Here is a 13,461-nt window from a genome sequence, read left to right on the forward strand (position 1 = left end):
TTGTTTTGAAGCGAAAGTGGGCGCAGAGCACACCCCCTCCCACTGGTGTGTGACGTCATCGCTGCCTGTGTGATGCGCACTGTCTTCCTGCGCCGGTCAAAACCAACACTGTGATTAATCATCATTCATTTATGGTAACGTGATGTATTATTTTTAATAATCACATGCGTTAACATTGACAGCCTTAGGTGAAACCCATACTTTTTTTTTAACTCATCAAATCACTGACCTGTAAATTGTTGTCCATTATCAGTGTTACTCCCTCCGAGGTCTTAGTCAAGGCTCGAGTCGTTCCTTTTTCTCACAGACATTTATTTCAGCCACGTCTTCTTCACGTAACCAACGATGCCAAATATAATGCCGTCAGACGTAATAAAATAAGCAAACAGAACTTACAATTAGTCTGATATCCAGAAAAAGAAAACACATAGATTTCACAAACATATCAGAACACAACAAAACTTAGACTTAATCTCAGTGTTTCTACAGAGCACAAATAAAACGTTGAAAGACTGACAGTATTGCAGTAAATCACACACTGTTCACTTTCTTTACATTTGCACGGAAGACAATCATTCGAATAATCCAAGTTTGTATGAATAGCTCAGATATTTGTGGAAGAAGCAGTGAGGAGGTCCTGGGTAGGGTGGATGTCGCCACATATGAGCAACATACCACAAACTAAACAGCTAATTGCTTATTTTCGCTTGTGTGTTCTCATGTGTTTTACTGCGGCTGCATTATGTGGGATCCTTTTACAGCACACTGAACAACTAAACGTTTTTTCTCCAGTGTGTGTTCTCGTGTGTCAACACGAAGACATGACTAAACGCATGAGAACTTAACACTTTAATGGTTTTTCATCGAAGTGTGTTCTCATGTGTTTAATCAAACTGCACTTAACAGAAAAGCTTTTGCCACAAACTGAACAATTAAATGTTTTTTTAACAGTGTGTGTTGTCATGTGTTGAGTCAAATTGCTAATTTGAGAAAAGCTGTTGCCACAAACTGAACAATTAAAGGGGTTTCACCTGTGTGTGTTCTCATGTGTTCAGTCAAATTTCTCTTAACAGAACAACTTTTTCCACATACTGAACAATTAAATGGTTTTTCACCTGTGTGTGTTCTCATGTGTTGAGTCAAATTGTTATTTTGAGAAAATATTTTGCCCCAAACCGAACAATTAAATGGTTTTTCCCCTGTGTGTGTGCTCATGTGTCGAGTCAAACGGCTCTTTTCAGTAAAACTTTCAGCACAAACTGAGCAGCTCAAACATGTTTTACCTCTCTTCTTTGTCGAGCATTCATAGTGTTTGTTGTCAGTGTGAGTCCTCATATCACCTTCACAGTCTGTATCGCTGCTCAAAGGTTCTTCAGCCTCGTCTTCAGCCTCACTATCTGATAGTGGAGCTAAGAGGTTGTCTACTTGTGGTTTCTCTTCATCATCTTCAGTCTTCACAGAGACAACAGTCAGTGGAAACTTGGTGTAATCAGCTTCCTCTCGTCCTAGAAGACACTCTCCCTCCTGAGTGATGCAGAGTTCCTCCTCTTCCTTTTTAATGCAGGGTGGTTGTGGAGTCTCCTGCTTCAAAGTGGAGCTCCCCCCTGACTGAGGGGAAACTTCTTCCTGATTACCCATCAGCTGCTGGACGTCTGCAAGACACAAATAACAAAAATACACTTTCTTCTAAGTACTGTATGTGTGTGTAGTGTTTCATGGCCATTCATTTCGTGCCTTGCGAGAATGATGGATCAATGTTTACATGACTTGTCATGGACTCAGAAAAGTTCAGCTAGAATCACAGAAAGTAGAAAACATTTGCTTCCATGGACAATAGCTTACTACAAACTAACAGTAGGGTAAAAGTCAATATTGAAATACATCGCACAAAAAAATATATAATTTATATCTCAAAGAAGTCTGTAGTTAAATGTAGAGGACTTTTTTTTAGATACCAAATGCAAGAAATTTGATCCACTTTCTGTACAATTGTAATGATCATTTTATTTACTTTGTTTTTGACACATCGAGTGTACTTATATACATGTCTTTTAAGCATTTTTTTTTAATTTTTACAATGACTTTGTAAAAATGGCAGTAAAACTCCATGTCACAATATTACAATAGACTATTGTATCGTGACCCAAGTAGTGTGATACATAGTTTATTATGAAGTCCTTTCCGATACCTTGTCTAGAGCTGGACAATTATGGCAAAACATAATAATCACAATTATTTTCAGTGATTTTTGGAATCAAGATAAAGAACACAATTATTTATTTGAAAACGTAAAAACAGTACCACCAAAACTCAATTTGACATATAATCTAAAAGAACAACCAGATATACAATAGTAACAAAAAAAATAACACGTAAAGTAACAATCATAGTAATAATACATTAAAATGATTCTTGCAATATGTATTTCGTTTTTTTTCCAGCCCTTGATTAGCTATTTTCTATCTTTGGAGCGTTTGATGGACGCTACGTCACTACATGGGTCAAAATAAAGCTAAACTACAGGAATCACTGCGGGTTCACAAAGGAGCAAGACTAACGCCGCGCTACTGGGAACTGTAGTTAAGCTACATAGCGTCGCTACTTGTTGTGCACTACTGCCCATCACTGATTCTAACTCCTAAATAAACACTAGCAAAAGTCAGCTAACAATGCAGGTAATGGTGATGCACGTTATTTCGCCTATAAAAAATATTCAAAAGCTTCCAACAACTTTTTATATACACACTTAAAGGGGAACATTATCACAATTTCAAAAGGGTTAAAAATAATAAAAATCAGTTCCCAGTGGCTTGTTGTATTTTTTTTAAAGTTTTTTTCTAAATTTTACCGGTCCCGGAATATCCTTAAATAAAGCTTTAAAGTGCCTTATTTTCGCTATCTTCGAAACCACTATCCATTTCCCTGTGACATCATACAGGGCTTCCTTATTAGCATCGCCGGTAAAATGTGCGGACCAAACGATCAGGACTTTTGCATCTTGTGACACTGGAGCAACTTAAATCCGTCAATTGGTAAGTGTTTGTTTCGCATTAAATGTGGGTATCTAGTTTCAAATGTACATACAGCTAGCGTAAATAGCATGTTAGCATCGATTAGCATAGCATGTTAGCATCGATTAGCTGGCAGTCATGCCGTGATTAAATGTCTGATTAGCACATGAGTCAACAACATCAACAAAACTCACCTTTGTGATCTCGTTGACTTAATCATTGCAAATGCATCTGCAGGTTATCCATACATCTCTGTGCCATGTCTGTCTTAGCATCGCCGGTCAAATGTGAAGACACTCTGGCACATTCAATGGGGGTCTGGCGGCAGATTTCTTGCCAGTGGTGCAACTTGAATCCCTCCCTGTTAGTGTTGTTACACCCTCCGACAACACACCGACAAGGCATGATGTCTCCAAGGTTCCAAAAAATAGTAGAACAAACGGAAAATAACAGAGCTGAGACCCGGTGTTTGTAATGTGTTGAAAATGAAAATGGCGGGTGTGTTACCTCGGTGACGTCACGTTCTGACGTCATCGCTAAAAGGGCGATAAACAGAAAGGCGTTTAATTTGCCAAAATTCACCAATGTAGAGTTCGGAAATCGGTTAAAAAAATACATGGTCTTTTTTCTGCAACATCAAGGTATATATTGACGCTTGCATAGGTTTGGTGATAATGTTCCCCTTTAAAGTCCTACTGAAAGCCACTACTAGCGACCACGCAGTCTAATAGTTTATATATCAATGATGAAATCTTAACATTGCAACAAATGCCTATACGGCCTTTTTAGTTTACTAAATTGCAATTTTAAATTTCCCGTTAGTTTCGTCTTGAAAACTTCGCGTAATGATGACGTGTACGCAAGACGTCACAGGTTTTTAGGAAGTATGAGCGCTGCACACACACACAGCTAAATGTCGTCTGCTTTAATGGCATAATTACACAGTATTTTGGAGAACTGTGTTGCTGAATCCTTTGCAATTTGTTCAATTAATAATGGAGAAGTCAAAGTAGAAAGACGGAGTTGGGAAGCTTTAGTCTTTAGCCACACAAACACACGGTGATTCCTTGTTTAAAATTCACGGAGATGAAACTTTAGTATGGATCACAGCGGACATGGATCCCGACCACTTGTCAACCAGCAGGTTTCGGTGAGAAAATTGCGGTTAAAAAGTCGCTTCTTACCCGAGATCAGCTGCGCTTGTGCCTCCCATACAGCTGCCGTCGACTTCCCCGAGACACTGCTCGTTAACATCCGGCCGTGGACGTACACTTCCGACTATCAGGTACTGTTAAACTCACTAAAACACTACCAACACAATAGAAAGATAAGGGATTTCCCAGAATTATCCTAGTAAATGTGTCTAAAAACATTTGAATCCGTTTCAATGCAACGCGATTGCAATCGCGTTGAAAAAAAAAAAAAAAAATTCTAGTCCGTCGCTATCAATATCCTCAAACAAGAATCTTTCATCCTCGCTCAAATTGATGGGGAAATTGTCGTTTTCTCGGTCCGAATAGCACTTTTTGTTGGAGGCTCCCATTATAGACAATGTGAATATGTGAGGAGCCCTCAACGGGTGACGTCATCGTCTGCGACTTCCGTTAGAGGCGGGGCTTTTCTCCAGTTGCGAACTTTATCGTGGATGTTCTCTACTAAATCTTTTCAGCAAAAATATGGCAATATCGCGAAATGATCAAGTATGACACATAGAATGGACCTGCCGTTTAAATAAGAAAATCTCATTTCAGTAGGCCTTTAAGAATATATGTCATGTTAAAACAGACATATTCTTAAAAATATGTAATATTTACGTATTTTCATCATTTTTTATCATTTTACGCAAACAATTTCACATTTTTTTCACAGACGCATCACAACGCTCGTTATTTCCTTCAACACCACCACCAACTATTACTAATAAAGGCAGACTTCATGAGTGCCATCAAAGAAGACTTTGGGACAATTTATGATCCAAAACCTTATATTTTTGAGCCCGAATATAAGGAGGATGAGTTACAAGTTTTAAAAGCTGAGTGACAAGCAGATCAAGCAATTAGCACTACTGCAAGTGCTACACAAAAAATACAAAGTATGAACATAACTAATTTCTGTAGAAACTCCCCAAATGCCAAAACTGAGCTGGAGTGCTGATGGAATATGGCTGTGCAATATGGCAAAAATATGATCAAGACTATATATTGTACACCACCTGATCCTGATTAACATCACTTAAAAATTTTTTTTTAAGTCAGATTGTCCCGTGCAGGATAACAGCGAGTACAGTTGCATCCCTACTATTTACTAGCACAGTATCTTGTAACAGACATTTCCGCCATGTTTGATGGAGGTAATATATGCTCACAGCTGACAACTGTCATTTTGTTCACATCTATAATTGTGTTTACTAGAGGTGTAACGGTACAGGTATCCCACGCTTCGGTCCATACCTGGTTTTAGAACCACAGTTTTGTTTGTTTTCTGTACATTTTGTGGAGGTAAAGAGAACAACCTTTTTCCTCTCAACGTTTGTACCTCAGATATTTGTGAAAGAAGCAGTGAGGAGGTCCTGGGTAGGGTGGATGTCGCCACATATGAGCAACATACCACAAACTAAACAGCTAATTGCTTATTTTCCCTCGTGTGTTCTCATGTGTTTTGCTGCGTCTGCTTTATGTGGGAACCTTTTACGGCACACTGAAAAAATAAATGGTTTTTCAACTGTGTGTGTTCTCATGTGTTCAGTCAAACGGTTCTTAATAGAAAAGTTTTCACCACAAATCAAACAGCCAAATGGTTTTTCACCTGTGTGTGTTCTCATGTGGTCAGTCAAAGAGCTATTTCGAGAAAAGCTTTGTCACAAACTGAACAATTAAATGGTTTTTCACCTGCGTGGGTTTTTATGTGTTCAGTCAAATAGCTATTTTGAGAGAAGTGTTTGCCACAAACTGAACAACAAAATGGTTTTTCACCAGTGTGTCTTCTCATGTGTTTAGTCAAATTGCTATTTTGAGAAAAGCTTTTGCAACAAACTGAACAACTAAATGGTTTTTCACCAGTGTGTGTTCTCATGTGGTTAGTCAAATAGATATTTTGAGCAAAGCTTTTGCCACAAACTGAACAACTAAATGGTTTTTCACCAGTGTGTGTTTTCATGTGTTCAGTCAAATAGCTATTTTGAGCAAAGCTTTTGCCACAAACTGAACAACTAAATGGTTTTTCACCAGTGTGTGTTCTCATGTGTTTAGTCAAATTGCTATTTTGAGAAAAGCTTTTAGCACACACTGAACAATTGAATGGTTTATCTCTTGTATGTGTTCTCATGTGTCGAGTCAAATTGCTCTTGTTAGTAAAACTTTCAGCACAAACCGAGCAGCTAAAACATTTGTTACCTCTCTTCTTTGAAGAGCCTTCAAAGTGTTTGTTGTCAGTGTAAGTCCTTATATCACCTTCACAGTCTGTATCGCTGCTCAAAGGTTCTTCAACCTCGTCTTCAGCCTCACTATCTGATAGTGGAGCTAAGAGGTTGTCTACTTGTGGTTTCTCTTCATCATCTTCAGTCTTCACAGAGACAACAGTCAGTGGAAACTTGGTGTAATCAGCTTCCTCTCGTCCTAGAAGACACTCTCCCTCCTGAGTGATGCAGAGTTCCTCCTCTTCCTTTTTAATGCAGGGTGGTTGTGGAGTCTCCTGCTTCAAAGTGGAGCTCCCCCCTGACTGAGGGGAAACTTCTTCTGGATTACTCATCAGCTGCTGGACGTCTGCAAGACACAAACAACAAAAACACACTTTCTTCTATGTACTGTATGTGTGTGTAGTAGTGTTGTACAGTATACTGCTACTAATAAAGTATTGTGGTACTAATTAATTGAAATCGGTACTGTAGCACCTTTGAAAAGTACCGGTACCGTTCTTTCATCTGAATGCTGCTGTGTGGCGGTGACTACAGAGCCGAGGCGCATGATGTTGAGTGTGTCAAAACGCACACACAAAGTGCATACAAGCAATAACATCGTGGAGAGGAAGAAAGGCAACAAAGGACAATTCTACTGGTTAATAAAGAGGGTGTGTGAAGTGCAATATGGAGGTATTTGGGCTTCTAAACTAACAATAAAGGTGACACTTTAAACAGGGAGCCGCCGCTCTGCAAGGGTTGCTTTACACCTTTCCTGTTTGTGGGCTCCCAGACCCTGAATCACCAAGGTGAGTTTTGTTGATGTTGTTGACTTATGTGCAAATCAGACATATTTGGTCGCGGCGTAACTGCCAGCTAATCTATGCTAACATGCTAGTTAGGCTAGCTGTATGTACATTTGAAACTATATTTACATCCAGCCTTTCCCTCCACCTACATTGAATGCCAAACAAACACTTACCAATCGACAGATTTAAGTTGATCCAGTGTCACAAGATGCAAAACTTCTGATCGTTGGTCTGCACATTTTACCGGCGATGCTAAGGCAAATATGGCCGAATAGCGTCAATAGCTATTTGCTGAATAGCTTCAGTTTCTTATTCAATTTCGTTTTCGCTATCTGCCTCCATACTCCAACCATCCGCATCAATACATGCATAATCTGTTGAATCGCTTAAACCGCTGAAATCCGAGTTTGAATCCGAGCTAATGTTGCTATATCTTGCTGTGCTATTCGCCATTGTCTGTTTGCACTGGATGATGTCACAGGAAAATGGATAGTGGCTTCGAAGATATAGAAAATTAAGGCACTTTAAAGCTTTTTTAGGGATATTCCGGGACGGGTAACATTTTGAAAAAAAATTCAAAAAATAAAATAAGCCACTGGGAACTGATTTTTATTGGTTTTAACCCTTTTGAAACTGTGATAATGTTCCCCTTTAATGGCTCCCCTTTTTATAGTCTTTGTGCCTGGAAACATTCAAAAAATGATGGAGGAAAGCAGTACTGATAGTTCAGCAAAGAGACATCTTGAGGTTATTGCTTCATTGGAGAAAAGTGTACGACCTAAGTCCACAAAAGTGTGCAGACACTTTACTTTAAAGGGAAACATTATCAGCAGACCTATGTAAGCGTCAATATATACCTTGATGGTGCAGAAAAAAGACCATCTATTTTTTTAACCGATTTCCGAACTCTAAATGGGTGAATTTTGGCGAATTAAACGCCTTTCTGTTTATCACTCTGGAGGCGATGACGTCAGAATGTGACGTCGCCGAGGTAATACAGCCGCCATTTTCATTTTCAACCCATTGTAAACATTGGGTCTCAGCTCTATTATTTTCCGTTTTTACGACTATTTTTTGGAACCTTGGAGACATCATGCCTCGTCGGTGTGTTGTCGGAGGGTGTAACAACACTAACAGGGAGGGATTCAAGTTGCACCACTGGCCCCAAGATGCCAAAGTGTCTGCCGCCAGACCCCCATTGAATGTACCAAAGTGTCTCCACATTTGACCGGCGATGACAGACATGGCACAGAGATGTATGGATAACCTGCAGATGCATTTGCAACGATAGTCAACGAAATCACAAAGGTGAGTTTTGTTGATGTTGACTTATGTGCTAATCAGACATATTAGGTGGCGGCGTGACGGCCAGCTAATCGATGCTAACATGCTATGCTAATTGACGCTAACATGCTATTTACCGGCGGTGCTTAAGCAGACATGGCACAGAGATGTATGGATAACCTGTAGATGCATTTGCAACGATAACGTCACAGAAATCACAGAGGTGAGTTTTGTTGATGTTGACTGCCAGCTAATCGATGCTAACATGCTACGCTAATCGATGCTAACATGCTATTTACCGGCGGTGCTAAAGCAGACATGGCACAGAGATGTATGGATAACCTGTAGATGCATTTGCAACTATATTACGTTTCCTTCCACCCACATTTAATTCGAAAAAAACACTTACCAATCGACAGATTTAAGTTGCTCCAGTGTCACAAGATGCAAAAGTCCTGATCGTTTGGTCCGCACATTTTACCGGCGATGCTAACGCAGCTATTCGGCCATGCTATGGCTATGAATAGCGTCAATAGCTATTCGCTCAATAGCTTCAGTTTCTTCTTCAATACTTTCATACTCCAACCATCTGTTTCAATACATGCGTAATCTGTTGAATCGCTTAAGTGGCTGAAATCCGAGTTTGAATCCGAGCTAATGTCACTATATCTTGCTGTGGTATTCCCATTGTTTGTTTACATTGGCAGCACTGTATGACGTCACAGGGAAATGGATAGTGGCATCGCAAATAGCGAAAATCAAACACTTTAAATCTTTTTTTAGGGATATTCGGAGACTGGTAAAATTTTGAAAAAAACTTAAAAAAATACAACATTTCAAAGGGAACTGATTTTTATTGTTTTTAACCCTTTTGAAATTGTGATAATGTTCCCCTTTAAAGACTTCAAAGACGAGCGTTTCCTGCAAAATGTGCAGCGTGGACTTCGCCTGGCAAGGAAGTACAACATTGCGCTGGGAGCACATGAAGAGGAAACATGTTGGAGCCATGGATGAAGGGAACTCACGGTACGGAATTTTTTAAATCCATATTCCGAGTACATTGATCCCCTTGTGACCGTTGTCGTGTGTTTTTAATCTTTTGTTAACGAGGACATTTTCTTTAAGGAAGTGCAGCAGCAACTGTTGTGTATTAACTTTCAGAGTGTTGGGAACTTTTTGGAGAGTGCGACGACTTCAGTTTCTTTGTTGTTTTGAGCGGCAACAGGCATTCATCAGTTCAGCACGCCGGCTCTTTTTTGTGAGAAAGGTTAACGTTATCCCTTTGTTGCAACGCAGGGCTGATAATGTGTCTCCGGCTGATTTGACTCCGTTTTGAGAGAGAAAACGCACGGTTACCAATTTGGAAATAAACGTAGGGGACAGAAACATCTCAGGTTGGTTTCATAATGGATTGATGTAAAGTTATATAAATAGTGATGCTTTAGTGTAACTAAACGTTATGAAGGTGCTGGAATATTTCATGCTATTATTCAGAGGCAGCCTAAAATGAATCCTTTATTATTAATGTGTACAATATCTGATCCAGTTCTGATCTGATGAGTGACATTTCTGTGTTATTATTGGTGTATGCTGAACCCCCAATGTCCATTTATTCAATTTAGCTTTTTTTTTTAATGTGGTGACGTATTTGCCTTTTACGTCAGAATTGATGAAATAAATCAACTAGGTATGTATTAAGTTACCTGTAAATGATGCTACTATGAACGTTCTTGAAATGATTTTTCTCATTACAGAGAGAAACAACCCCGCATTAGCTGTTTACACTCTTCCCTCGAGGACCCACTTGACCAGAGTGATGGAGAGGAAGTACGAGCAGACATTCCAAGCAGTGTAGACTGACCTAAAAGCCAAACAGAGCAAAATTGCTCTCACTACTGACGTGTGGACAAGTGTAGCCACCTTTGCAATACATGCCATTACATTGGAGAGGAATGGAACATGAAGTCAATCTGCCTTACCGCCATGCCACTAGAGGAAAGACATTCAGCATCCAACATTGCAGAATGGTTGGAATAGGTAGTAGCCAGGTTTAAAATTCCCCCAGGCAAAATTATTGCTATTGTGTAGGGCTGGGCGATATATGGATACCCTCGATATATCGCGGGTTTGTCTCTGTGCGATATAGAAAATGACTATATGGTGATATTGGAGTATACATTCTCACACAGTTGCTTTTAGCTGCTGGCATTACACTACGGACTCTTTCCACTTTTTCTTGCCTCTCCTTCTCACAGAGAGCAAGCGCAACTTCTTACATACGTCACATACGTATATGCCCTCGCGGAGCAGAGAGGTAACAGCATGGGTAACGTTAGCGGTGGTGCGAGTGGTAATACGAGAGAAAGAAGGTGTGAATGAAGAGTGCTTACTCCGCATATCAACATCTCTGTTCGGTGCTACGCCAAAAAATGCCGTGGCAAACATTTCCAGATCAGCAGCGTATGAAAAAAATAGTCAACAACAAAAGGAGATAATGTTCGCAGTAAACTACCACATAGCGAAGGACGAACACTATTTGTTTTTCTATTATGCAGCTCATTTTTATTTGACACTTATTGAAATATCTTGTGTGACATCATGCACAAAAGTGCACTTTATTTGTTTTAAACTACTGTAGTGGTGTCTGTACAAAAAGTACACTTTAATTTAGTGTTGTTTTGATATGTCATCTTAGTGACAACATGCACAAAAGAGCACTCATAACTTGTTTTAAAACAAAATTGAATAAGAAACTGAAGCTATTGAACGAATAGCTATTGACGCTATTCGGCCATGTCTGCCTTAGCATCGCAGGTAAAATGTGCGGACCAATGATCGGAAGTTTCGCATCTTGTGACACTGTATCAACTTAAATCAGTCGATTGGTAAGTGTTTGTTTGGCATTAAATGTGGGTGGAGGAAAACGCTGGATGTAAATATAGCTACAAATGTACATACAGCTAGCCTAAATAGCATGTAGCATCGATTAGCTGGCAGTCATGCCGCGACCAAATATGTCTGATTAACACATAAGTCAACAACATCAACAAAACTCACCTTTGTGATTCTGTTGACTTTATCGTGGGAAATGCATCTGCAGGTTATCCATACATCTCTGTGCCATGTCTGCCTTAGCATCGCCGGTAAAATGTGCAGACCCTCCGGCACATTCAATGGGGGTCTGGCGGCAGATTTCTTTGACTTTATCGTTGGAAATGCATCTGCTTTGAATGTCGCAAGATATCCACACAATCTTGCCATCTCTGTAGTAGCATAGCTTTCGTTGGTAAAATGTGCGAATAAATGACTGACCATTTCGTCCGCTTCTCACACCCTCGTATTTTGAATAAATTTCGTCCAATTTCTTGCTACTTTCGCAACTTGAGGCCGGTGGTGCAACTTCTAATCCCTCCTGTTAGTGTTGTTACACCCTCCGACAACACACCGACGAGGCATGATGTCTCCAAGGTTCCAGAAAATATTCGAAAAAAAAGAAAATAACGGAGCTGGGAGCTGGTGTTTGTAATGTGTTTGAGAAAATGCCGGCTTTATTACCTAGGTGACGTCACGTTCTGACATCATCGCTCCGAGAGCGATAAATAGAAAGGCGTTTAATTCGCCAAAATTCACCCATTTAGAGTTCGGAAATCGGTTAAAAAAATAGATGGTCTTTTTTCTGCACCATCAAGGTATATATTGACGCTTACATAGGTCTGCTGATAATGTTCCCCTTTAAAGCACTTTTTTTCCTGCCCTTGCCTGGCAGAGTTTTTTTTAGTACATGTTGTATCAGAGGATGAGAAACTTTGCAGACACAAACAAAAAGTCTGATAGAAAAATATTAAAACACAGCCTCACAGTCAATAAAGGCAGATCCACACGGGATTATACCAAGTATCGTTGCTTGCCTACTGTTTACTACTGCGGTAACTTCTAACAGACATTTTCGCCATTTTGGATCGAGGTTTTTTGTTTACATTGTTCAACAAAGTGGGCTAATTTCTGTTTTTAGGGCTTGGAAGTCAAATAGCTTTCAAATGAGTGAACGCAACACACTCACCTTCATCTTCGCTTTTCAGATTGTTCTCCGTTGGTGGCGCTGATTCTCTTTCACTTTCTCTTTGACATGACGTCGCCATCTTAGCATAGCAGTAGTCGTCCATCTTCTATCACGTCTTCAATCTTCACTTCAGCTAACACGCCGTCGCTCCACACTCAAAGTCCGTTTCGTGGGCTTAAGAAAAAGCGAATAGTTGAGGTATTTGATGCTATTTTTGAATCTATAAGATCGTAAATGTGAAACCGCGTCGCTTAGTCCGCCATCTTGGACTTGGACCACTGTTCGATGTGTTTGCGCATGCGCCAGAAATGAGCAATTTCCGGTTGACAACTGCACTTTGAAAAATAAAATATATTTTAAATAACTAGCGGCCCTTTTAATCTTTACTTACATTTATGGCTCATAATTGAAGTGCTCCTTATCGCGAAAACATTTTTGGTATCAAAATACTTTGGAGATAGAAATGAAACAAAAATGGACAATGTTGTATTCTGTCTTTTAGTGGGTTCAAGCAAACGGCAAGTTGTTTGACAAAGTAAGTCTTGTGAAAGAGTGAAAGTCACACTACCCCAGTATACATGTTCAACATTATAATCTTGACTTTTATCAGTAATATCCTCATTGAAGGATGACTTGTACTCGACCTCGGACCAACTGCACTCGGTGAGGAAACAAAGACGCTGACATAAATATTGCTCTTATTGCAACCATAGACAGCAGAAGACTTCTACTTTCACTTTTGTACACTGACTTTAGTTATCTGCTGCACTGACAAGATGCCTGCTCGGTGCGTGTTGGCGACTGGAGCCAAACTGCTGGGTCAAAACTGGCCTGTGACGTCACCATTGACCTTTTTCTTTGACACCAACATGAAAACTAAATAATGGTCTCTGTTGGCCACTT

The 13,461-nt window shown here is 39.8% G+C and overlaps 1 protein-coding gene across 3 annotated transcripts; it reads right to left on the reverse strand.

Moving 5' to 3' along the window:
* Positions 1-214: 214 nt before the first annotated feature.
* Positions 215-12,865, reverse strand: LOC133554953 (zinc finger protein 674-like). Of its 3 annotated transcripts, XM_061904407.1 has the most exons (4): positions 12,559-12,865; positions 6,404-6,772; positions 1,284-1,652; positions 215-329 (listed from the first exon to the last, which is right to left on the reverse strand). In XM_061904407.1, exons 1-4 carry the CDS (start codon positions 12,659-12,661, stop codon positions 277-279), a joined length of 894 nt encoding a protein of 297 aa, XP_061760391.1. In that variant the 5' UTR covers positions 12,662-12,865; the 3' UTR covers positions 215-276. The 3 variants fall into 3 exon arrangements, with proteins under 3 accessions (XP_061760391.1, XP_061760309.1, XP_061760471.1); XM_061904325.1 differs by lacking the exon at positions 215-329 and having other exon boundaries at positions 336-1,652; XM_061904487.1 differs by lacking the exons at positions 215-329; positions 6,404-6,772 and having other exon boundaries at positions 336-1,652.
* Positions 12,866-13,461: the final 596 nt, after the last annotated feature.

Source organism: Nerophis ophidion, linkage group LG01 (assembly GCF_033978795.1).
Source record: "Nerophis ophidion isolate RoL-2023_Sa linkage group LG01, RoL_Noph_v1.0, whole genome shotgun sequence".
In the NCBI taxonomy this organism is placed as follows: Eukaryota; Metazoa; Chordata; class Actinopteri; order Syngnathiformes; family Syngnathidae; genus Nerophis; species Nerophis ophidion.

Excerpts from the sequence above, each read along its gene's own strand:
- LOC133554953 (XM_061904325.1), bottom strand. The coding sequence starts at position 12,661 with ATGGACGACTACTGCTATGCTAAGATGGCGACGTCATGTCAAAGAGAA. Across the intron at positions 6,773-12,558 it reads TCTGAAAAGCGAAGATGAAG|ACGTCCAGCAGCTGATGAGT; the intron begins GTGAGTGTGTTG and ends TGTGTCTTGCAG. Across the intron at positions 1,653-6,403 it reads AGGCTCTTCAAAGAAGAGAG|ACGTCCAGCAGCTGATGGGT; the intron begins GTAACAAATGTT and ends TGTGTCTTGCAG.